Here is a 26366-nt window from a genome sequence, read left to right on the forward strand (position 1 = left end):
TGGGTTTCCTGCAGAAGGGGCTCCTGCTGCCAACAGGGAGAGTTACGAGCCTTACTACTTTGCTTTCATAATACTTTAAACATTTAGTATAAAAACCTATTGAAAGTTCAGCAAATAGATGTATGCTAAATAACAATGTATTTCTAATGAATCTATTGCCACAGAGGCAAAACCAAATCATAACAATTACAGTGTTTCAGTTCTGCCCGAGATCTGGCCTGCCTTTCATGGCCTGCCTCAGGGAGAAGCATCTCTGAGAACTGCCTCCAGGACCATGGCTGAGCACTGATCCCTACCTATGGTAGGAAAGAAAATTCCTCTCCCAGTTCCCTGAAACTGGAGGACTTGGAGATACATGGCTGCTGGCCCACCCCATGTCTGCAGGCTTCACTTTTCAGGGTCACCCTGTACTCAAGCAGTGGTGGACACAGCGATTGAGGTAGCTCAGCCAACAGGCTCGTTTCCAAACCAGAAAAATGCAGAGATTCACAAAGATCTGGAGATGGATTAGAAGTGTCAAGAAAGTTACCTTTGTCCCTGCATGTCACCTCCATCCTATTTCTAAAATCAAACAGGAGCAAGACAGGAACACACTTAGCCTGAAGACATTTTGCCTATAACATTAAAAGCTTAATTTGCTTCTTTATGAATGAAGGTAGGCCCTGCAGAACTTCAAGTTGTCTGTATTTATGTCTTAGGAAATGCTGTCTCACAGTTTCACTACAGGTGGAAAGCTGGAAAAGTTAGAAAACTCAACTAAAGGTAAAGCTGTTGCAGAAATTAAAGCCTGTTAATCCCCATGGGGTAGCTTTTATTCAGGTGCAAAGTGGCCTCAGCTTGCTGTACAAAGTAATCACCTTTGCACACCAGGCTCCACAGACTCTGCAGTGCTGGCTCCAGTGCCCATGGGTCATTGTCCCAGAATTTAATGCCACTCAATTGAGGGACATGCTGCTCCACCACAGTTAAACAGCAATGAGAGAGTAGAGTTGGTTAATGCTGCAGTGTTCAGACTTTGGAAGATGTTTTAACAGGATTCGTTACTTTCTACCCTTTTATTGCTCTGATAAAAAGACTCATCATATTTCTTCATTAGCTCTGGAGAAGAATAGAAATTTCAGGTTTACAGACCCCCAAACTCCAAAGTACTGGCAAAGAGGATTACCGATAAAGCTAGAAATTGGGCCCTAATTTGCTTGCACTCAAAAGTCCAGGCTTTATAAATAATTTATGTATACATAAACTTTATACATCAATTATTTTGAAAAGAAATCACGAAGGATTATGCAATGGGAAGTCCTACTAGAGATGGAAAATACTTTCTCTCCTGCCTTTCTATCATGTTCCCCATATCTGGGTCAGAGACTTGGCCTGCTGGCTCTGATGCCGCTGAAGGTCGAGCAAGAAGTACAGGGAATGGTGATGAGTTAGAAAGCCAGATTCCTCAGAAACATACACAAAATCCAAGATCTCCAGTGACCAAGCCTAGAGCAATGCAGATGATGATTCCCATATGAGTGAAGTGATTCTCCGAGGAGAGATGGGAGAAGTCATTCATGCAACATTCATGCAACATATGATAAAGTATTCTTTCATCTTCTTCTGCTAGTCTTTTAGCAAAATCATAAACAATCACACTAACTGTTCAGCTTTGCTGATGTTCTTACATGGTACCCTGACCAAGGACAGAGCATGGTAATTTTTTGTATTACTACTGGATTTTTTCTTCCAGAAAAATCCATGTTCTGTAGCAAAACAGAAATAGTTTTTCTCTGCGCATGTATTCTTCTGAGCACCATGGCTACATACTTTGCAGTAAGCAGGGGAAGCTCCAGCCTCAGCATTCAGCTGCTGCCAAGGAGGGTGGCAGTAGCAGCAGGAGCTGTGTGTTGGGCACCAAGCACAAAAGCACCAGGGCACACAGAAGGCAGTGTTACAACAGTATCCTGTCCTCATGCAGTCAAAGTAATGATTCATATGCATCTCAATGGTGAATTCTACCACTTTCTTGCCAAACAGCTTGAGAACAATTCTGTTAGCATTAGTACTTCAGTGGTTACTGTCTGTGATCAAAGAGAGGATCCCAGAGCTCACAGGGCTTTGACATCTACACTGACAGACACTGTGCCCCTCCTTCTTCCCTCTTGTTTACATCCAGAGCCTTGGTATTCTCTACATAAAATGTAACACGGTCAACAGACCTGCAGTAACACACAGAAAATAAGCTGCAGGTATGAAATTCAACCATTTTCAATCTGGTTTTAGTATTTGCATGCACTTCAGGCATTTCTCTCCACAACTACTAGCTTTACTTTGGAGTATTTAATAAATCCTAGTGTACTCTTACTTCCTTTGGGAGTTACAGTAAAACACCCAGCTTTCATAACAAAACAAAGCTGCTAATCCTAGCTACAACTTGCAAAGGTAATCCTGTAAATGTACATGTTGGCTGTAACCTTGAGACAGCTCTGAGAAGAGTGAATTGAACTATTGGTCTTGGTTAGCCTCTCCAGTCTCCAGGATTCCCAAGCTGTGGAATCTGATTAAAAAATCAAGATGCCAGAGAGCAGAGCATTTTTGCACACAATTTACCATTTCTTGCTGACAACAGCTCAACATTTTGGTCTCACTGTCTCACTGCCCAGCTCAGGACCTGTCAGTGGTGGCCCTTCTTTGCAGCTGCCTCATGAGACAATCTTACAAAATTGCAGCTCCAGCTTCATCAGATGCTTCTTGCAGACAGGCAGAGTAAGCTTAGACAGCTGGAGGAGGCCTGACTGCAAGTGGGAAAGCAGTGAAGGCAGGAGGCAGAGGGTGGCATGGCTGAGCTGGGCTGCCTGGCATCTGCTGTAGGAAAGGATGTGCTAGTTCCCCTTGGAATGGGGAACATCCCAGCAAATCATCTTCAGAGCAAATGCTGGGGCAGCAGAGGTACACCTCACAAGACAGAATCAAGAGGAAAAAAAGCTTATTCAGAATAATCACTGCTAAAAATACCCATTGACAACATTTATTATCACACATATTGATCTTTGTTGCATATTCGGGCAGAGGTGAATTGGGCAGGATTAAAAGCATAATTATTTAGTGAGCCCAGTACTTGATTTTATGTTTTTCTGCCATGTGTTCTAGCCCAGTGGCTGAGGAGTCAAGAGAGCTGCAGTGCTGCCTTTCTTTTGCTGATGGCAAAGCCAGGCCAAGTGTCTGGCACTGGCACGGATCAGCAGTAAAGGAACATCACTGAGGGCCAAGCAATCCTCCTGAAGCCATTGTCAGAGCCTGTCATAGGGTGGTGTTGTGCTTCAGAGAGTGGAGACAGGAGAGATAGGTGTCAGTTGCCATCTGAGCATCCTCTTCCCATGTTGCCAGACAACAGCTAATTCTCTGAAAGCAGGGATAAGTGTGGAGACATGCATTGCTGTCCTGACAGCAGCCTAACAGGGAAATTGCCACAAAGGAGGAACAGGCAGGACTGACTCTCTAGAAAGCTTTCCCCTATACTCAAGCTTCCCCTCAAAGGAGCTCTTGGGTGATAAATCCCTCCTGTTAAGCTGAAAAGCAGGTTGAAAGAATTTCCTTGGGGACCTGTACTCTGAGATAACCTGTAGGTGCACCTAGAGAAGCATTTTCCTTTTTTTACCAAATTTTGTCACTTTTTCCTCAGGGTAGGTCTGGTCTAGTATTCTTAGAACTCACTGAAGAGAAAAAAAAAAAGTGAAACAATCCCATTTTCAGCATTGATAGCTACTGCTTCTCTGGGCTCTGTGGTGGCACAAGGGAAGAAAGAATTTGACTGACTGGAGAAGATGGCACAGACTGCTTTGCTGCCAAGGACAAGTACCCTGGTGAACTGATCCTCAGCCAGGAATCCTTCTCCCACACTGCCAGCTTCTCTTACCAGGGATGAAACCTTATCCAAAACAGTCCTTCAGAGCAGCATGACATGAATGGCAGAAGTTGTTAAATTTGTCTTACACTTCTTGGCAGTGAAAATACATGAGAAACACTGAAACTGGTAACAGCCCCATGATAATTGTGTTCTTATGTAGGGATCTGATTTTTTTTTTTAATTAGAAGTAATCATGTTTGTCTTAGCTATATTAGTAGCAAAACGGCCACTGAATGGCATACTTGTTTTTTTTTAAGTATTGAAACCAGACTCATCCTAAACTTTATTTATTTATGATAAAAACCTATTTTGAATAGTACCATAGTAGTTAATTTGGGAAATTACAAAATTCTACAGGGAAAATATTCAAGTAGGGTTTTTTTCTGAAATAGTAATCCTAGACTGAGGGAATGCACAAGTTCAGGGATTCCCTATAATGACAATAAATGTTGAGGTATAATTAGTAATATTTTTGAAAGCCAACAATTGTTTTTTGAAAGAAAGGTACATTTTAGTTTCAAACTGGAACACAAATTACTGTATTTTTCTTACAATAGTGCTGAACTTTTATTTGAGGTTCTCCGTTTCTGAAAGCAGACATGATGGATTGAAATAAAAGATAATTTATTGCAATGCTTACTTTCAAGTGCAGAGAGAAGCAGTGTAATTGTAATTTACAGTAGCTGTCAAGGAAAATCTATCACAGATGACATTAAAATGACTTATTTTGCCTGAGCCACTTATTGTTTAAATGTGCATAATCTGATAGAAACAGATTTTTTTAAAAATCTGCTTTATATTGTTCTAAATTAATATCAAAACATATACTTACTAGTTAAACATTTTAAGCCATTTATTAATACTTTCATCACTACTATTTTTTTGTAGGAGTTGAAATTTGGTTTATTTAACGACATCACTTTTAAGTTCTTTACCTCTCTACACTCATAACACTTTCATGCACTTAGACTCACTGTCTAAAAAGCAGATTTCAAACTGGATACATTTTTGTCTGAAAATGTCAGAAACGGTAGAAGAGAATGGACCATAGGGACCAATTTCATTTACACTGGAACTGACCAATAGTTTTGATACGTCTTCCAGTAGAAAGAGGTTAGCAATGACTCAAATTTTTCTAAGCAAAGTAACTCACGAATCCATGCAATCTTTTATTTGCAACTTGTAGCCGATGGAAGAATGAGCTGCTATCAAGGAAATACTCAGTGTCAGCTATTGAGCTTCCATGACAAAGACTATGCCAGAATATTGACTGCAAACTTACTCCGAGATATAATTACTCTGAAACCTACTGTAGAAAGGAAATATTCTCATTATTTGTGCATAAGACGCATTCTGGATATGACTGGAGCACCTTTACAGAAAAACTGATGAAAGAAACCTAGATACATTTCCATTCTGATGGACCTACATGTTTTCAGCTTCTGGGTTAGGTGCTTGTTCTCAGGCATTTATAGTATCTAATTCTTGTGAAACTTGATATATATATATATATATATATATATATATATATATATATATATATGTATTATATGTCTGTCTGTAAGCAAATGTCAAATGACAAATAACCTGAAACACACAGCTTCACCAAGCCAAGGTGAGCTTTCAGCAAAGGGAGTGTTACAGTAGTTCTAAACAAATCAGCGCATTTAAATCGCCAACACGATAAAATCTTGAGAAATGAAGTTAATGACCTGCTATTTCATATGCAGTTTTGAATAGCTACTAGCTTCAATTAATCTGCCTTGCAAAGGGGACACTGACTATATATTTACATTTTGCAAGGAAACTGACCTCTGCAACAACACAGCAAAAATCCAATGTCACATTCAACTCTGTTATTTTTCTTCTTCTTCCTTTTTTTTTTTTTTAAAAAAAAACCAGCTAGAATTAATGTAGTGAATCTGTAATGAAATGCATTATCCTGCATGGAGATTTATCAGATTTTCCAACTGAATGCCATGCTTTGCTAGCACTAGCTGGAGTTCACCTGCGTGTTGGTGTGGCGTGTGGCTCTTTTTTGTAAAGAGTTAAGTTGAACACAAAAAAAGGGAACAAAGGTCAGCACCCAGCCGCCACTTGAATGTGAGATTTTTCTTTTTATTCCCCTTGATGTATACTAGGCTCTGTGTTATTAGTCTTAATGATGGAAAATTGTAGTGTTGATACAAATCTTTTTTTCAAAGTAGTAGGCGGGAGCTCCATTTGTTAGTAAGTTTTTTTGTGACTAAAAGCCATGGACAGTACATTTATGTAGCAGTAAAAGGCCTAGATGCTCTTTCCATAGCAGAGCTAATTATTCCTACTGTGACCTTACTGATCTACCCTGTTCCTAGTACATCTCATCTGCACGCCTGTTCCTCTGTGTAGATGGTGTCAGAGAATATGAAAAACCCTATAATGAAACCATTTTCATGATGGAGAAAGGCTACTGGAGTTGCACTTGCTACAAAGAGGCTCAATTATATGAGTAATTGTGATAATTTTCTACATTCATAGCCTTCAATGGGGAAAAAAGAATGAGAGCCACAAAAGAAAATTACTTTAACAAGAAAGTACAGAGAGTAAAAATGGAAGAAGAGACAAAAAAGGGGGAAAAAATAACCAGAAAAAAAAGTTTAAAAAATAGATCTGGAGGGAGGAATAGCAAGACAGGGAGAACAACAGAAATGCTCAAAAAGCCTATGTGCAGCTGTGTTGCACAATTAAATTGAATTTTTTTTCTGCAGTTGATGAATGTGACTACTGCAAATGTGCCTCTGTAGTTAGCTATCATTTGTTGTTCCGTGACAGGAAAAGGATAATTACCTCTCAGAGAGAATCAAAGGCTGACATGCCCTTTAGACACAGCCATGAATGCAGAGCTCGATAGAATGCTTGAATAAGAATCCAGTGTTCTGTGCCCCCTTCTACTCAAGAATAAATTTTGTTAAAATGCAAGAGCACCACCAGTAAATTTGTTGAACCCTAGGTGTTCAAAAATATGAGGTGCATCTATCGACTCATCCCATTTGCAAAAATAAAACTACATTTTGAATTCACTTCTATTATATTCATGGACAGTAAGATAGTGAGATATGCATTAAATTTCTTTTCCCAGTAGGGGTCTGATTCAACATTTCCTATGAAAGAACAGAAAGACACTATCCTTTTTCTCCAGGCTAGTTAGCCTATAATTTAAAACTGTCAAAAACACAATTTTATACAAAGTCTTCAATAAAAGCTTCTCAGATATAACCCAAAGAGGTTTTACTAAAGTTTGATTCAGACTCTGTTACAATATTTTTAAAGCTATAAATACATCTAACTGATATTTTGCTGTTCTCTTTTTTTCTTAAAGTATTTGAAGATTTACAAAGGGAAAAAAAGGCAGCATCCTTTCAAGGTGACTAAGCCTTGCAGCTTTTAAGTAATCAGAGTGAATTCAATAGCTTGTTGGGACCATTAGCAGTCCGAAGAAGTATTGCTTAATGAAATGTATATGATATATGTCTATTCCTTTCTTTTGGCAAACATTTTAAAATAATCCATAGGTATCTTCAAAAAATGAAGCCGCATTTTTATTTAAAGCCATCAGCAGAAGAGTCATGACTGCATTTATGTGAAGGCTAGAAGAGATGCAAAATAGGGAAAAATCTCTGAATGTCAGCCCTTTTTTCCCTATGACGTTAGCAGGCACTGCTCTTTGTAAGATCAGAAGCTCTCGAGTTAAATATTTTCGTAGTTTTTAAACAAAGAGCTTATTTACGTTGACTAATTCCTTTGTAACAGTCAATGAAAACAATGGTTTCTAACTGTCTTACACCGTTAGACAGATGTGGTGTAGTGTCATACACAAATAAAAAATAAACAAAAGCCCACTGCAAATCATATCTGTTAATTTAAATTTACTTTATGAATATCTTTTTCTTTTTCTACAGTTATCTTTGCTGACCCTAGTGTAATTCACTTAAAAAAAATACCTCTTATCCAAGGAACAACATTATAGCTTGGCAGTTCACATACTGATATCAGACTGAAATGATGGTTTTGAATCATAAAACATGTCATCAGCTTTATACCAAACCACCAATAACCTTTGTCCCATTTGCCAGCCCTCCTTTTACTTGTCAATATAAGGCTTACCTGATTGTGTTTCCAATTACAGAGAAGGGAGCCCCTGGTCTGCAAGCTGCAATTGCTTCATCTCTACATTTCCTGGCAACATCCACTAACTTTTCACCAGATTTATCCACATTGCCCACCAAAAAGGTTTCAGAAGTGTCACCATGGTAGCCATTGTAATACACCTAAACATATACAGAAATGCAAAGACATTTTCTCATTTTGCATCCAGAAACAAACCATTGTCTTAATTAAATCCATTCTTTCTAGGAACAAGCTATAAATTGCAACAGATAGACAGGTAAGTCGTATTTGCAAGACTGGAAAAGCAAAACATTGCAAAGGAAAAAAAAAAAGCTTGAAAGACTGCAAGATGCCTAACGGTTGCCAATGCTGCCAATTAAAAATTCAAGAATAGCAGAAGCTGTGCATCAGTGCCCAGCAGTGCACCAGGCAGTGACACTGCTCAGCCACAGGCCATGAGGATTACTGGGAGAAGATGGGTGGGGGTCATGGATGGGCTGAGGGGGCCTTGGGGGCTGTTGGGTCCCACCCATGGCGGCCCCTTGCCCTGCAGCCAGGGACCTGCTTGCGCCCCGAGGGGCAGGGCCTGAGCCCAGCGCTGGGGAACCGGCTGGTGGCTGCCAGGAGTGAGTGTCTGCAGGGAGCAGCCCCCCTTGGAGCTCTGAGTGAGAGCCATGCCCTGCTACCAACAGCCAGAGTGACCCCCAGGACCAAATCCACTCTCAGCTGTTGCATGTTTTCTTTAACCTAATTTTTAAGCTACAATGTGGCATTAACATTGAATTTTACTTTTGATTTCCAGAGGTGAATTTTGAGAGAATAAATGTACTGCCATGGCACTGAAAAATTTCATGTTCTGAAAATGGAACATGCTGTTGAATTAATTACAAATATTGTTTTTTTTCCTTTCCTTTGAAATGTCATAGGTTTTAAATGTTAGCCTCCTGAAATTCTCTGTTGAGCACAAGAAATCCTGGCTATGCACTATGGAGCTCTGCAACACACCATTAAAATGGGGTTTGCAGCTCTGCACAGGGCAGGCAGGCCCATAATTGTAAGACCAAGCCATATTTCCCTACAAAAAGACAAATTATAATGGTGCACAGTTTTGATCTTCTAAAACATTTTTTCTCCCCCAAACAGTGGGCAACTATCCTTCTACAACTAATTACTCACCGAGCTTGAACCACTGAACTTTTGCCACTGGCAAGCTATTTGTGAAAGACAGACTCACATTCTTTTTGGTTGATTCCAAACTAAAAAAAAAAACCCATAACCCCAAAAACCCCACAATACAGACAGTTTATCTCAAGGCCAGGTTTGTCTTCAAGCTGAGATATAAAGAAAATGCAGGCCATTAGGAAAAAGGGGTATTTTAAAGAAAGGTGAGTGCCAGCAAGGGCCCAACTGTGTTGCTACTGCTCTGGCAAAAAGCAGCTGCAATCCTCTTCTCTACACCTTCCTCAGCCAGTTCAGACTACCATAAAATAATTTTTATTTTTTATTTAATACCTATTGGGCAGGTTTTAAAGTAGATAGTTCATATTTAGACTAAACTAGTTTGTTTTTAGCTCTGGAAGGAAAACACACAAACCCCCAACATTAAGCATCATAATCCTGGAAAAGCAAACACAGATAAAACACGGGAGAGTTAAAAAAAAACCAAACCACAAACAACAACAACAACAAAAAAACCAACAACAAACCAAATAATAATATTTACTGCAGCCCATCAGCTGCAATTACATATTTCTGATGTTAATAAACTACAACCACAGCAAATGTAATATACTATTTCCTTAAATTCAGTGAAAGAACCAAGTTGTAAGAAACATTAATCTGGTAACAATAGGCTGAAAATTGCAGTATGCTGAGGATCCAGCAATGGATAACACTATTGTCTCTATACTAAAACACATTTTCAAGTCCACATTTCAAGCCTATAAAATTTGTATTTCATCTATGAAATGCTACCATCTTAATTGCGCTGAAATGGATTTTTTTGTTCAGATAATCTGTACACAGTGCTAGGTATTTAAACTTAACAACCTGAGTATTATTTAATTACTTTATAGAACCTGTACACAATTATAAACAATTTGTTGTGCAATATTTACTTTGATTTTTATTCTGTCCAGCAGTGAAATGTCCCAGTTTTGCACATTAAAAATAAGCTAAAAGATCAGTTAATAATGCTGAAAAGTGGTATTTTTTCCTCAGCTGTTTTGGACTAAGCAATTATCACACATAGCACAGTTTAGTTTTAAATGATTAAAAAAAAATTCTTACAAAGACAGCCAGCAATTCCCATCCTGGCAGGAGTCTTTATATTCACAGAAATGTCAAGATTTATTTTCTGAGATTAAATTAAAAACAAATAAATATATGTGGGCAAAAAGGCCAGTAACATTTAGTCAGACATTTGTAAAGCAGAGTGGACAAGACATACACACTATTTTAATATAAAAATTATTTCATTTAGTTTATCATGGGAAGTATCTGTGATATGACTCTATACTTCTTTTACATCTAAGGTATCATTATTATCCTGACAGACTGAACAAAAAGTAAAATGAACCTTAAGGAGGTACAAAGAAATATGATTTAAATCCTTAGTTGTTGCAAACTGGTTTAGTACAATAAACTGAGCAAAGTGACACCAGTTCATAAAAGTTAAAATGAAGGCCAAAAACAAAGTTTTAAAATGCTAGATTGCACTGTGTAAACCTGATAGTCCGAATTCTACAATTAGAAAGTACAGAGATGGGAAAGAATTTAAAAAGATCAAAACCCCAAGCCAAACCAAATCCAGTTCTGGATCACATATGAGTATAGAATGGGAAAAAGGTCGTTGACCCTTATTTTAATAGAAAAAATATTTTAGAAAGCTTGAATCTCATGCTCAGAGGTAGGTCTGCTGAAGATTTCTTCACTCTGCCAGTATGAACATGGTATCAGGTTACCAATAGGTTCTTTAATGATTTAAAAACCTTGTTTTTATGATATTCTACTTCCTTGTATGTGACATATTATTGAAAAATAATGGAGTAATTAAAAAAAAATCTGTGTCCATACTAGAAATAAACAGCACTTCAGAAAAATAAAAACATGCACAGTAAAAAGAAAAAAAAACTCCTGCAAGACACACATTTTTTTTTTAAATGAAATGAGAATTAGGTTTCCAGGTCCTGTGCTTTCTTGCTCCTAGGAAAACCCAGCCTGTGTTTATTTAAATGGCTATAATTGATGATTCCCTGGAAATATTAAGTCACAGTTATATCACACTATTTCTGTTTCTGCTCAAAAGGTTCAGGGCTTCCATACAGAAATGGAACACAACACTACCTTCGGGGATTTTAATAAATGTAGGGAACACTGCTAGCAAAAGAGTTGCTGTCCAAATAGACTGACATACCCAGGCCAATGCAGCCTCTAATGACAGAGTAAGATAATGTCAGGCCCCACTCAAAATCAGCAGGAAGAGGAAGATCAATCTTGGCAGAGTGAAGGAAAAATGCTGGCTTTCTTCATGTTAGCTCATCTCATACATATCTATCTTCAGCTGCTGCCCAGTACTGTGGTGCTCTGCATTAACTACACAGTGGATCAATAACAATTACACCTTCTCAAAAACATGACACATAGCAGGATTGGGTTGACATTTCACTTAGGCCAACATTGATCTCAGTGCATCTGATTCCAGTCCTAAATTCAAGTCAGGCCTGAGTCTAGCTGGAATAAACACACAGTTAAAAACAAAAAAGGAAACCAGCTGCTTGTGCCTTGGCTCAGAAGTAAACAGCACATCCATCTGTGCATCCCCCATCTCCAATCCACTATTCTTCCTGTTGCTACTAGTGATTCTAAAGTTGATCAAAGACTATTTTTTATATGAATTACTCACCGTGACATCAATGTTGATAATATCTCCATCCTGAAGAGGTCGACTGAAACATAAACAGAAAAAAAAAAAAATGGTGACAGACAGTTCCCAACAAAGGGAATATAAGAATAAACACCTAATGACACATACATAAAAAATCAAGGGGTAGATATTTTGTGATGGAGGAAGGCAGAAGCAAACAGAATAACCATTTTTAATGTTCAGCTCTGACTATTTAGAGAACAAGTGTAGCTGAATATAAAATAATGAGAAACAACTACCAGAAAAACATATCAACACCTGAAAAATCTACCATTATATTTATTCTTTTTCTCTCACTAGGGTTCATATTTTACTTTGTGAGCAGCTGAATGTATTGAGAATATAAAAAAATCCCACATAAATTCAAATATATTTATTCCTTAGCCTATACTTATTTTGCTGGATGAACAAAAAATCAGACCATTTTTTTTCCCTCACAAACACAAAACTCAAAATGCAATACGCTATTTTTCTTTAAGTGTCTGGAAAACCAGGATAATATATTTTTTTCCTATTTCACATATATTTCTGTAACAGCTATCAGCATCACAGGCTAACATGCTCTGCATCTACAATGCATTTAAGTACGACATTTAGTTAAGCTGAAGTATACTCAATATTAAATACAATTTATTAATTCCAGTATAACATTTTAATTTCCACTTGTAAAATGTACATTATTGAGGAAATACCTGTCAGGAATACCATGACATACCACGTTGTTTACAGAGGTACAAACAGATTTTGGAAAACCTCCATAGCCCAGAGGTGATGGATAGGCATTCCGTCTGATTATTTCATGATGAACAATGGAATCTATTTCTTCAGTTGTCATGCCAACCTAAAATATCAAACATAACATCCTGTTAGAAAAGCAAAGAGAGTTTCTCATATTTACTGAATGTGATTGCAGCCAAGCTTCAATGAAATATTGGGTGTTTCAAATATGCTGCTTTGATACAAGACTATACTGTCTGGTACGCTTTATTGATATATGGACTTTTTTTTTTTCTGAAAAACCCTCTGAAAAAGAGATTTTAAATAAAGCATGCAGTAGAAATAAGCACTCAAAGGTTCCTAGAAAACCTAAAATCCTGTCTACTTTTTTTCTGTTCTTTTTTCCATATCTACTTTCTCAAAGACACCAATTTCCCATGTCATCGTTTCAGTAGCTGCTATAGAAATGTCTTGTTTCAACGCTTTCAGTCCCTTAAAACACAACATTACTTTCCTCTTTTATCTGTAAAAGAAAGGATATTAAGTCTTGTAATTGCCCAGTACATTCATCATGTATTTAAGCATTTTTAGGAAATTGCTTTCCAGGTATTCCTAAATTTTATAAAACATTGAAATATTTAGATGCAAATTTTAAGGATATTTTACTTAAAGTTGTCATAGCCTGGATGATCGTAATGAATCTACAAGTACTGACCATCATTTTTAGAAATCTTCATTTTTATGCTTGATGTTTTCTAGATTCATATTTTCTGCATGATTTTACATATTAAAAAACCCCTCTCATGAACCAGTGAGCCATTTTCTGGGTGTCCATGGAGTGCAAAGTGCACATGCTTAAAATAATATTACTCTTGCTTTTCTTTTGGATCAGCTCTGTCTCTGGAATGGTTCGAGCTGAAATTTGGTAGGGAACCCTCTCTAATTGAGAAGTACTTTTGAGGGTTCCTCTGTAAATTGATTTTGCTTTGAATGAGTTCCGAGCCTTTGAAAATCATACTTTGTACAGATACAAGTATCATTCTTAGCACACTGAAGGAAATGTCACAGTGGCTGTGATTTGGAAGGAACATGTGGAATACAGGTAGGCTGTGGTGCAGGAGACAGTCACACATTGAAATTCAGCGTGGCCATGCACAGCCAACACAGAAGAGTGCACTTGTGTGCTGTGCTGAGGATAAAACCAGCTCTGTTTACTCAGCTGAATTTTGCTCAGCACAGAAACATTGTTGGGCAGGTGAGGAGCAATGAACGTGGGTTCAAGACCAGGATTTGGGATTAGTGCACATGCTCCCTGTTTTGCAGCCACAGCCTTGGCAGGCTCTCTGGATTGGATAGGGCATCTGTTGGTTCTGGATAAATACAGATTTGTTGTTTCTGCCTCTGCTCAAACATCTTCATCTTTAGCCCACAGACAAACTGAACTGCTATGTACCTGACTGGCTGCTGTCTACTGCTTGTCTGCTCAAGCAATTTGATGTGATTTTTGGATACTCAGGAGACAGATCTCTGGTCTCTGCATGGCTTAGACTGTGCAAAGTTCTTCTTTTAACAGTATGTGCTTTAATTTAAAGATACTTTTGCTAACTGGGCAAGTCAGGGGTGGCACCTGCTGTGCCCCTAATCCCTTACTCAGAACCGGGCAATTCAATGGTATAGAATAAAATATTTTCATGTCATAGAATCTGTGGTTTTATTCCCAAATCTGTAACTCAAACTCAGGAAAGCTATCTATATATAATACTGTATCATAATTTGAAATCCCACAGGTGGTAATGGCAACATCAAAACCACATTCAAACTCTATCTCTCTGTATCCATGGATTATAATGCACCTTCGTTATATTGGGGGATCTTAACTGCCACCAGCTAAAGCACAGGCAAGAGCCAGTTTGGAGGACTGTGAACAAGGTGGGCTCAGCAAGATAGCAGGAACAAGTGGAGGAATGGGACTCTTCAAGTAAAACAGGAATGTAGAGTTTAACTTATGAGACTAGGCTAAAAGAGCTTGGTTTGTTCAGTCTGGTGCACAGCTCTATTCTTGCATGAAGGGGAAGATTCACAGAAAGGCAGGAAGTTGTTTAAATTAAAGAGCAGTGTTGGCACAAGAACAGATGGGCATAAACTGACCACAGGCAGCAACAGGCTGGAAAGCAGAAGATGCTCACTGTCAATTAGGGAGGGTTTTGGAGCATCCTCCCAGTCAGTGGAGTCTTGAACAAACTTGAGTAAAACGGAGCTCAGCACCAGTCTGTGACTGACCTGAGCCATGGTTTTAGCACTGCAACTCCAAATATCAGCTCTCCCTTGTACACAGGTCCTGGTTGTGTAATTATTACCTTATACACCTTTTGGCTCCAAAGCATTCATTATGCATGAGTAGTATTTTGCTATTGTATATGATTTAGCTCATATTATGAACTGCATCATAAACTATACCAGACTGCATACATGTGTATTTACACATGAATACAACAAAAGAGTATTTGTGGAAAAAATGCTCTCATTCAAAACCCACATTCCATCCTGATCCTTTGGAAACATGTATATGCCTTTAACTTTAAATGAGTACATTTTATTGTGCTGAAAAACAATTGAACATTAAAAAGTTAAACATGAACAAGGCTATGTAAGATTAAAGCTTCAGGCAATTTTGTTATTTGCTATTCCAGCTCCAGAACTACACCTTTGTGAAAGAGTGATGATAGCTGAAAGAAAAATCCCCTTTTAAGTCAATGGCATTGACCTACAGTCCCCATCTATCTCTGCATCTCATAGCTACTCAACCCATTTCACCTTATCCAATATGCTATTACATGAAATACCAAGGCAAGGCTAAAAAAGCATTTCTTCATCTGCAAAACCTGGTAGTAGACTCCTCCCTCTACATTTTTTCTTGGGAGGTATCCTAAAAAGCATACTGTAGGAACATTTCTGGAAATCATGAGGTTTTACTATCAATGCACTCTGGAAAATTGTGTAGAATTTGGCAGCTGTTTTTCCTGTGGCAGCTCTATGAGGGGCACTGGAGCCACAGGACAGTGAGGGCTGAAGGATAGATGGGAATGGAGAAGGCAGACCAAGTGTGGGCTTGTACACATGCAGAGCTGGAAAACATGACATATGAGGTAGATGGGCCATTAAATGAAAGGAAAAAATGTAGCATGTGCCCTAGGAGAAACTCACATGATTTGACACAATCTGAAGAGAGGGAGATGACAAACACAGAGATATTACACCTGAGCCAGTAACTATGCACTACATAGGTCCAAAGTACAGAAATAATTAAACAGGCATATCATGAACTGAATCAAAGGTTAATAAATCCTTATTTTTTCAGAATCAAACTTAAAGTTGGATGCACATAATAGGAAAGTTAAAAGAACAAAAAAGTAGGAACAAAACCCAAATAAGTGAAAGCATAAAAAACAGCCAAGCTGTTCTGGGACCTCTGTAATTGTTACCTTTAAGCCCTTTCCAGCCAGAAGCAGGACATGACGGGCCAACTGACAGGCTTGACGAAGCCCTTGAATCTGATCTTCATTCTTAATTTCTATGTCGTCTCCCCAGTCTGGTACAACGCCTGTCGTCACATAGTCTGGCTTCTTTATGTGCTTGGAGAAAAAGGATTGAAAATGAAGATCAGAAAACTGAGCATGACAATGGGATCATTTTCTCAGATATTGCCTCCTGCTTCATGGCAGCTTGCCCTTTCTGTCGTGGTATCGACCTTCCTAAGCCATCAGGGCAAACCCTCAAGGCTGCCTCAGTATTTCTTCCACTGCCCTTTTGAACTTAACATTGCCTGTTACTACTGACTTACACAGTCTGTTAGCCTTCCAGTGCTGGAACCCCAGATACTGCAGCTGACTTCCAGCACAGACAGTCTCAAGTTAAGAAACTGGGAGAAAGACTTTAAAACTCTTCATTTTCTTTTGCAAAGATGGGCATTTTCTACAAAAGGCATCTAAACACTGGAAGTGATGGGACAAACATACAGAATTACTCTCAAAATTAAACCTGATCAAATCCTGTGTTTCTCATTCAAACAAAATACCTATTGAAAAATCCATGAGACTGCTTTTTGACTAAGAACCTTAGGATTTAAATGATTTTAATTTAGAGGCTTTTACATATTAATCTAGTTCATATGCTGCGTCTAAAATTGTCCATCTACAACATTATACAAAGGTATCCCAATTTGCTGTCAAGGGAAATGTAGTAAACCTCATTTTTTCCACACAAGAACTTCTCAGCCCTTGTAAGAGGTGAAATTTGATTTTTTTTTTTAAATCCACATCAATTTAACAATGTTTATAAACATGAAAGCTAATAAGAACAGTAATGTCTTGCACAGAGTTGGAAATGCACTTTCTGTCAGAGGGTCCTGGGCTGTTTCACTGGCTGTGGAGAATCCCTTTGCCCATGACAGCCAGACTGATTTTCTGCCATGCCGGCCACAGGCTGAGTTTTGCACTGACTTCACAAAGTACACAGTCAAACTGGCAGGCAGAAAACAAAGTAGGCATTTTGGCTGTGCACAAAACAACCATACAACAACAGGGTGTAGGAGTAACAAAGAGTGGGGCAACTGATGAACTCTATTGGGACTTGAAATAGGAAGGCTACTGTTACTGTTACAGGTATTTTATGTCCAATCTGATAAAAATGATGAAATTATCTTCAACAAACTTATGTCAACAGAATTTCAGATCCCATTTCTTTAAAATGAATGCCATAACAACTGTAACAACATCCTATTGCAGTAGTTTGGGCTTTAGTCCAAAAAAAGCCAACCAAAACAATGCCATTTGTTAGATTAGCAACTCCACACACAGCATCACCCTCGCTGTCCCCTTGGAGGGCACTCACCTATTAACTGAGACATGATACTACTGACCTCTAAGAACTGTGAAGGGAGAAGCCCAAAGCAGAGTACATACAAATGTCCATGTGGACAGTTTTACACCAAAATCTTCAAAAACACCGTTATTTCAAAAAAACACTGTTATTTCAATGTGATTTTTGCCATACTCTGAATAAAAGTATAAACTTTGCCCTCAGCTTTTCAGAGTTCATAAATGTGGACTGATTTTTAGATGTCCGAGAACTCTGATCTGGGAAGACAACTTTTCATTATGACAATGTATTTCTTCCTCTTTATCCTAAAAGAAGCATCTAAATACAGAAAATAAAGTTTTAAAATTCTATGATTTAAGAGCTTCCACAGTCTCTTAGGGCTAAGAGCCCTACTTCCATCATTCTTATCTCTTTTCCTATCTAACAACTTTTTAGTATATCTGGCTCATGGAAATGTCCTATATTTGGCATAAGAAATCTATATTAAAATGCAGAACAGAATTGTATAAAGTACTAATGCACATCCTGAGAAGCACTGTTTAGAAAGGGTATTTTGGTTTCCTTTGGCAAAAGGAAAGATACTAAACAGTTAATCTGTATGCTGTAATTAAACAGGGGGAAAAAAGAAACGGAAAAAAAGGAAACAAGAAGTGGAGCACATGTTAAATTTGCATTTGCATCAAAAAGTCCCTTTTGGCTTTAAAGTAAATAAAACCAAAAATGTATGTTGCAAGGAATAAGAACACTCAGGCACAAAAAAGACAAATTTAAAACATGCAGCAGGGTTGTGGGACAACTACCAGCAGGTATTGTACGTTCTTTTTCTGACATAACCAAATAATAAAACCATCAGCAAAATATAAGCACTTTATAATTAGCTTGCTAGGGATTTATACAGAAGGGGGACTTAGAGGATCATGAATGGTTCCTACACTTCTGGTAAGACAGTCTACCATTGCTTCAAACAAGAATCCGGACCCAGAATTGTTGACAGATGATTATAATACTCCCATTTATTCTACTATAACTAAACAAGCCCCAGGTTTGAACTCCCCCATAACTAAATACATCACTGTGTTTAACATGGAAGACAGCTGGACATCAGCTCTCCTATTTCAAATACCAGACCAAGCAACAGGACAGTGATCCAACCCCCAGCTGTTGGACAACAAATACACTTGATCATGACTGCAATCAAACTCTACACTGGCTGAAGAACAGATTAGGTAACAGAAATTGCAATACCTTAGGAACTTGGTGAGCTGGAGAAACCATGGCTGGCCAAACTACGCTATAAGCAGCATTTCTTTGTCCCTGAAAGAAGAAGCATCTTTGCTGATGATTGCTTGAGTGCCTGTGCAGGTAGTTATGATTGCACAAAGAAAAGATGATGTGGCAGCCAGTCACAGAACCTGTTAACAGATAAATTAAAAATATTAACATTTTTACAAAATGGAAAGTATGCAAAAAGAAGGGCATAATGTAAAACAGAGCACAGAAGTCATGTAGTTGCTGAGGGTAATTCAAATCTTGTACCATTTAAGAAAGAGTAGAAAGAACAAGTAGAAATTGAGAAAAAAAAACTTTCCCAAACAGTACTTTGGAGCTTAATAAAATATCAAATCTGTTTTGGCTTAATGCATTAAAAAGCAGTGTGGGTGAATTCCCCACACTTTACAGACAGGAGTGATGCTCTAACTGGCCTCTGCTTGGAGCAATTTGCAGGCCTGCACTGTCCAAGGCCTGGCAAAGCAGATGATAAGACACAACAGCAGGAAAAGAGAAGACAAAAAAAGGAAGATTTAATGTTACTTCATACAATATTTTCAGCTGTATTCTTGCAGAATTGGTCACAGATTTCAGCATAACAAAGATAATGTTGCTCTTTGTCTTGTTGCTCAAGACACAAAGAATAGTTCATTTTGGTCGGGGGGCAACAGAAGAAACTTCAGGAGATATTTTTATCTTGGCCAGAAGTAATTGAAGGGATTAAAAGGGCAATTTATATGGAGTATTTGAATCAGATTTCCATTTAATTCACATGGGCATTTGGAAAGTTTCATAGCTCAAACTTAGTTGTTGGGCAATGACAAATTTTGCCCCCAGAAAAAAAAAGGAAAAAAGGAAAAAAAAAACAGAAAAAAGAAAAAAAGAAAGGGCAATTGAGGCCCAAAGGCTCTCAGAGACATCAAAACCAAAATAATGCACCACAAAAGACAATGCTAGCATCAAAACCAGGAGATTCAAAAGGATTATTGACACTGCCCAATTACATTACAATTACACACAGTGTGTATTTCCACTGCTCAAATGTTCTACAATATAAACAGGGTTTTTCTCCTGAAACACAAGTTTACCATAACAGTTGATCTGCTTCTGAAAAATGTCATTATGCATACAAATACAAGAGCAAAATTGTGGCAAGTAATCCAGATGAACAATTATTCTTCAGTAAAAAGTTTTTATTTAAACAGAAGCAACTAAACATTTATATATCACAGAAATTAAGAAATTAATCTACTGCGTATTTTGTAACTATGTAAAAATGTTTATTTCCAGAAGACTTTGTTTCACATCTTGCATGTTTTTTATTCTATTGTACCTTCCTTCCTTTCCTTTGGATGCATTTATCATGTTCAGATGCAGAAATTATCCTTCCACATGTGCAATCTTTCAAAGAGAGCCCTTTTACTCCATGACATACAGAAGATCTGAGTCATGCTCAGTTTGGAGCCCCAAACCCAGACTGAAAGAGTCTCATCGGGTTTGCATTAGAAATGTTTCTGACTGTCTCTTTGCACTGATCAGGGTCACATTTAGGTACCAATGTCTGAAAAGTTAAAGCCTAGATGTAGAAACTTTTACTTAAGACAATTTTTACTGGGTTGTTTTTGTCTGTTTGTTTGTTTTGTTGTTGGGGTTTTTGGTGGCGGTGGTGGGTTTTTTGTTTGTATTGTTTGGGTTTTTAGCTTGGTAGGATGGTTGGTTTGTTTGTTTGGTTTGTTGACAAATAACAAAGTGAAGCTGAAGGGTGAGGTTCACCCCAAGCTCTCAGTATAGCCTAAACACCCAATGGAAGCTGCCTGCTTCAAAAGAGAAGAAAGTGTCTCCAAGGAAGTGGAGCTGCTCAGTTAACAGAGGGCTGGATTGATGTGGCAGCCTATTAACTGTAACTAGGATTTAAACAGCAGACTCACAATCTGCTTTCCTAGAGTCTCCTTCACAAGAAAAAAAAAATCATTGTCCAATTAACAAAAATCACCCAAATATACAAAAAAAACCCCAGAAAGGGTCACCTAAACTGCAACTGTAAGCATGTCCTGAAAGCCCAAAGCATCCTACAAACTCCCTGTCTGGTTTGTACTCATTTCTGGAATTTGGAAGCACAGAATCTGCCAAGGCAGCAACTTTAGGACCATCAGAAAGAGCAACCACTCTGACAGTGTAAGCCAAGGTGCCTCTTTTACAAACTGCAGTTGAAGTACCTTGCTTTTAGCACAGCTAAAGATACTACAAATATATTGAAATCCCACACTCACTGATGTGGTTAGCTAAAGTCCACATGGACATCAGTATGTGAACATGTATTTTAAATGCTCTCCTTGATGGCCAGAATGCTCCCCGGACACCTTGTAGATTGTATCACAATTTAACTGGGGAAGAAAAGGTGCAAGCGTGCTTGTCAATTATTCCCAATAAGCTCCCCCAAATACACACTCTTAAATACATTAAACCATATTCATGGGTGCATGTCTATCCACTAGCTCACATTCAGAAGGGATACCTTCTTATTCTGAATAAAATTTTTACCTCTTTTCTCCCAAAGATACACTGCAAGTGTTGTCACAAAATAACAGGATAATAAGGTACTGTAGCCTGTTGTTATTCTACTAACTACTCATTATAAACCAGATGCATACAAAACTATCTACTACTTGAACAGATGAAATGAGACAAGCAAGTAAGTATCACCATTCTAAAATACAATTCCTAAATTATATTACAAGAATTATAAACACAGGGCAACTAAACCTTTATTTGAAATATAAAAAATTATAAGAGAAAACATTCTCCTACAAAGTAAAAATAAAATTAAATAAAATGGCATTAAAATACAATGAAGTTACTGGTCTGTAATGAAAATCTGGACTCCATCCACACACTTCCTTCCTTAAGAAGGCCTTCTAATGCCTCCATAGTGCCTTTTATTTTTCAAGCTCCGTATTCCCAGCTAATTTGATTTAGCAACATCATCAATCACCTGAGACAGGAACAACTGTCTGTATTCTCCAAGTCTGGCTCAGAGATTCCCTCCTCCCTACCCCTTACACCCATCAAAGCTTTTCTCAGTGCCTTTATTTACTTCTGCAACACTGGTGCTCAAGCACATCCTTTTGTTAAGCTTTCTGTGTATACTAATTACTGTAAGACAGTTCATACACATGGCATTTGTGCATCTTCCAGCAGAAACTGCAGCCACAGCAGAGCATGGTGTGTGAAGCTGGCTAGGCTGGTAACACACCAGCACAGCCAGGACACAAAGTCGACCCTTTAGGTGTTTATTTGCTTATCCTGCACCCCAAGAGCAAGGCCAGGCCACCTGGCAGGAGCAATAGAATACTGACTATGATCTGCACTAAGAGCATGATCAGCAGCATTCCTGAGTGCCATCAGCAGCTGGGATGCACGGAGCACAGACAGTCCCTGCCAACGGCTCCGCAGTGAATCCCTCGGTGCGATCGTGTGCCCGCCCGAGCCGCTGCATTCCCCAGCACACCTTCCTCACCTGCCTCTGCAGCAACAGTGGCAAGATGCACTGTGAGCTCCTCTGAATTACCAGATGAATTTATCTTGTGTGGAAATTACATTTCTTTTCCTTTTAAACGAGTCAGTCAGAGCAGCTGAATATGGCATTTTAGAATTATGATGGGTGGGAGCATTTTTAAGTGACTGATTTTGCAGCACAGTGTGCCCTATATTTATTAGCCTTTTACTCTAGGGCTATTTTAATTGTTATCTGTTCATGCATGTTACACTATATAATGAAATGCTCTCATTTCACTCCTAGAGTGGAGAGTTTTTTATGTGTACCTCTATTAATGACCCTTAATTAAGTTGATTTTAGTAATTTAAATGTGATTTTCCTCTGGTCAAGAAGTATTTTTAACGGGAGATGTTGAGAATGAACTCTCACATAAGCCCTTTTCTAATGCTTCCTGTTTAACAGTTACAGCAATTTATCAAGCTATGTTTCCAATGAATGAAGTGTGGGGTAGCTGGGCAAAAACCTGTTCATTTACATGAGTCATCAAATGTGATTGTTAGCAACCTTTTTTTGGTATTTATTAACGAAAGATTTAAATTTTCCAAGCAATTAACAAAAATATTACCAATGGATAAACTTCATGACAGTTCTGAGCTACAATAAATACAAGGGTGCCTCTTAAAAAAGACAAGAAATAAATTAACATATTTTTAAATAATTTAGTCACAGCATCACAGAAGCAGAGTACCAAAATGATTTAAGATTAAAAGAATTAACATTCAAAACTATTTAGGAAATAAAATCAACTTGCTCTTGATAAAGTTAACAACATCAAAAGCATTGTTCTGACAACTCTTCTCAAACTATGTGATTTAATCTTTCTTTTTAAACTGAAAAAAAAGAATGACTGTAGAGATTTTCTTAATATATATTCATTTGGAGGTAAAACACTAGAGATCTTTAATTTGGCTTGTCAGGTAATTTTAATACTCCGGCATAATTTAGGTTCTTCTTTAGCTTCTTCAAATACTCATTTTGCTGAAACTTCTGAGGATTAAAGCTTAAAATGAGGTATTAAAATTAAAAATCACTAAGGAGAACAATATGTGGAATCCAGCCAAGGCAACTAGGTAAGAATACATAGCTTCTGCTAATTACTAAATGTTCCCATTTTTCAATCCAAAATAATGGCTGTGGTTTGAAAGACCTTTACTTGTAATTGTAACTCTAACTGTCTAATAAAACACTGACTTTGTATCCCCCCTGTTGCAAAGGTATGTCCAAGCTTCAAAAATAGGATGGGAAAGATTAAAGGTTCTTTCCAGCCCTGTGTAACCTGCGTAGCAGAAGACCAGCTCACATTTCACATGCAATAACCTGCGCATTTGCTAAAAAAAAAAGGAAAAAGAAAGAAAAAAAGGAAAAAACCTCCAAGAACAACATAGGGAAATGCCTGAGGCAGAAGTTGAAACTGATTGGGCAAAGTAGAAGGACAAGAGCCCTTGAAATTAAACAAAAGCAAATTCATTCTGTTGACAGATGTTGATTACATCAAAGCCATGAAAGAACTTTTTTTTTGTTTCTCTTTTCTTTTCCCTTTTTTGCAACTAATACCTCCACATTTCTGTACATTACGGATATAACGTATCTTAATCAACATAATCCAACACATGATAATTCTCAAATTTGGTAAAATTATATTATAAGAAGGTCTTAATGACAGGCTTCTCCAAACAAGAGTGTATTCACATGGTCATGTCTGCATACCCGTGCTGGTCACGCCATCACCAGCCCCTTACTTCCAGGGGTTAACTGCTCTGGCAGCCAAATAAAATACAGAGAGCGCTGTGTAATTATGGAGACAGTCAAAGGGCAGACTCTATTTTGAAATCTATTTGCACAGACAAGGTCTTCCAATTTCGCTTACAGGAAACAAGCTGGTAAAGGGGGTCTCCTCCTCTCCAGATGCTTTCCACACGTTTTTCCCACATCAGGAAATCGTGGACATGGACACCATGCAGGACTGTTTCCTGGATTGCAGAACTATGTCATTACAAGGAGAAGAGCAAGTCCCTGCTTGTGAGAAATATTTCCTCCTAATTGGATGTATTAGGGGAAAGCAAAACCCATCAGGACTACTGAAAATGTGACTAGCAGCAATTTGTAAACAGGACGCAGCCACAGCTGTCACGATGGTACTGGAAAAGAGAAAGCAGACATGAAAGGGTAAAAACACTCTGTTTTTAACAGCATGATTGGGGAAATGAAATATTCATCAGGATAGATGTGACTTCAGTTACAACAGCAACACACTGGTGAAAACTTCAACAGCATGCTTGTGACCCTACCCCGATAAACCGAAACACAGGCCAGTATCTTGCAAACATTATATTCTAACTGCTATGGTTTTATTTAATTTTTCTGGAAATTAATGACAGAATTTGTTTAGTTAATAGAAGCATTAACAGAACTGTTCTTGTTACTCTCCTAAGAGGCAACGAAGCACAGCAATGGTCGAACAGCAATGGACTCCGGGGGAGAAGAGTCAGTCCCTGTGCCAGCATCACTGTGACTGCCCCGTGTCACTGAAAAACTCTGCTTTGACCCTCAGTTACGCTCCTTGCTAATTACAATTCTGCCCTTACTTCATGCAGAGTGGAACCGGGCAATTTGTTGGCTACATGCCAATATAAATGAGTTTGTAAGTTTATAAACTATATGGAAACAGATTTTGTTTTGCTTTACCTACTATGATTTAGTCTAGACTAACAGACTAAAATGATGAATCAGTGCCTTCTGGAATAGTGCTGTGCTTCTAATTCATTATTCAGTCAAACTTGGGGCCAACAAAATAGCTGTTCTGCAAGTTGGTAAACTGGGAAACCACAGAGACTCAGAACCCCTTCTATTTACAGGAAGGATGACAGCCTAAGGGTACTTCATCCCAATAATAACAACATTCAAGTACCGGTGCCCAGGTCATGACAAGCCATGACCCTCCCCATAGCTCCTTCAGGAAGCTGGCTTGATGCCACCTTTTATCAGCAGCAACTGACAGTGCAACTTCAACAAACAAGAAGAAAAAATAAGTATTATATCCTTAAAATCTCCTCTGACCAGTTGAGCAGTTACAGAACTGCTCAACCGTATGTATGCACACAAACACACAGAGTCACACCAAGGCAGTGTAAAAAATAAATTAACTGACTGAGTAAAATTCCGGTATCATTAAACAGTACTTCTCCCTTTGATTATAGGACTTAAAAAATACCGAGTACAATCTAACTATAGCTGAGTGATATTCATTACTACAGCAAAGGAAATGAATTGTTTATTGCAGAACAGGGGATCAAACTGTACAGACACAGGGAACAGAGCATCGCAGTCCTCCAGCACAGCCTTCCTTCCCACTGTTATTTCTACTACATCTTCCCTCTCTGACAGAAAAACGCAAGAAGAAAATAAAAAGACAGTGTTGTCTAAAGCAGTATCACTGCAAAATGAGATAAGTCCAGTACAAAAGCTGCACAAAGCAATATTAAGGGTTTCAATCACAGTACTATCAAGGGAATTTAGGCTCCAGATCACAGCATCTGGCAAGTTTCAACTTCTCTGACTAGCAGGAGAAACATTCCTCTTATGTTACTGCATTCCTTTATTGAGTAAATTAATTTATCATAAAATGAATAAATTAGAATGAGAAACATATCTGTTCAGGCTTCCCTATTTAAATACATTTTCCAAGCATTTTCTATTTATCTTTAGATTTTTTAAAATATCAGAGAAATTACTTTTGCTTGAAAGACTAGTTATTGGCTTCACGATTTTGATTTTGTAGGGAAGAAACAACTATTGGAACAAGTTAGTTTTAAAAATAACACTTGTTTCAGATTAAAAAAATAAGCTGTTCCTTATGTACATCACAATACCAAATCCAATTGTTTATATCCATGCACCCACAGCTCTAACATTCACTGAATCCTGCTGGGTTAAAATCTTTTCAGGTGCTCTGTGAAACAACTGTTTTCCAACTGGCATGGTTATGT

The 26366-nt window shown here is 38.1% G+C and overlaps 1 protein-coding gene across 4 annotated transcripts in view; it reads right to left on the minus strand.

The window, feature by feature from the left end:
- Nucleotides 1-26366, minus strand: part of METAP1D (methionyl aminopeptidase type 1D, mitochondrial) — a 43679-nt gene that overhangs the window by 2617 nt on the left and 14696 nt on the right. For 3 of the 4 annotated variants that reach the window (XM_074548489.1, XM_074548490.1, XM_074548492.1), the window contains exons 2-7: nt 24248-24518; nt 18801-18967; nt 16160-16309; nt 12653-12801; nt 11940-11982; nt 8033-8196 (exon numbers count right to left, since the gene is read on the minus strand). In XM_074548489.1, coding sequence (XP_074404590.1) covers nt 8033-8196; nt 11940-11982; nt 12653-12801; nt 16160-16309; nt 18801-18967; nt 24248-24311 — 737 coding nt within the window. In that variant the 5' untranslated portion in view covers nt 24312-24518. The remainder of the gene's footprint in view (nt 1-8032; nt 8197-11939; nt 11983-12652; nt 12802-16159; nt 16310-18800; nt 18968-24247; nt 24519-26366) is intronic. The other variant, XM_074548491.1, reaches the window with a different exon arrangement.

Source organism: Zonotrichia albicollis, chromosome 10, assembly GCF_047830755.1.
Source record: "Zonotrichia albicollis isolate bZonAlb1 chromosome 10, bZonAlb1.hap1, whole genome shotgun sequence".
NCBI classification, from domain to species: domain Eukaryota; kingdom Metazoa; phylum Chordata; class Aves; order Passeriformes; family Passerellidae; genus Zonotrichia; species Zonotrichia albicollis.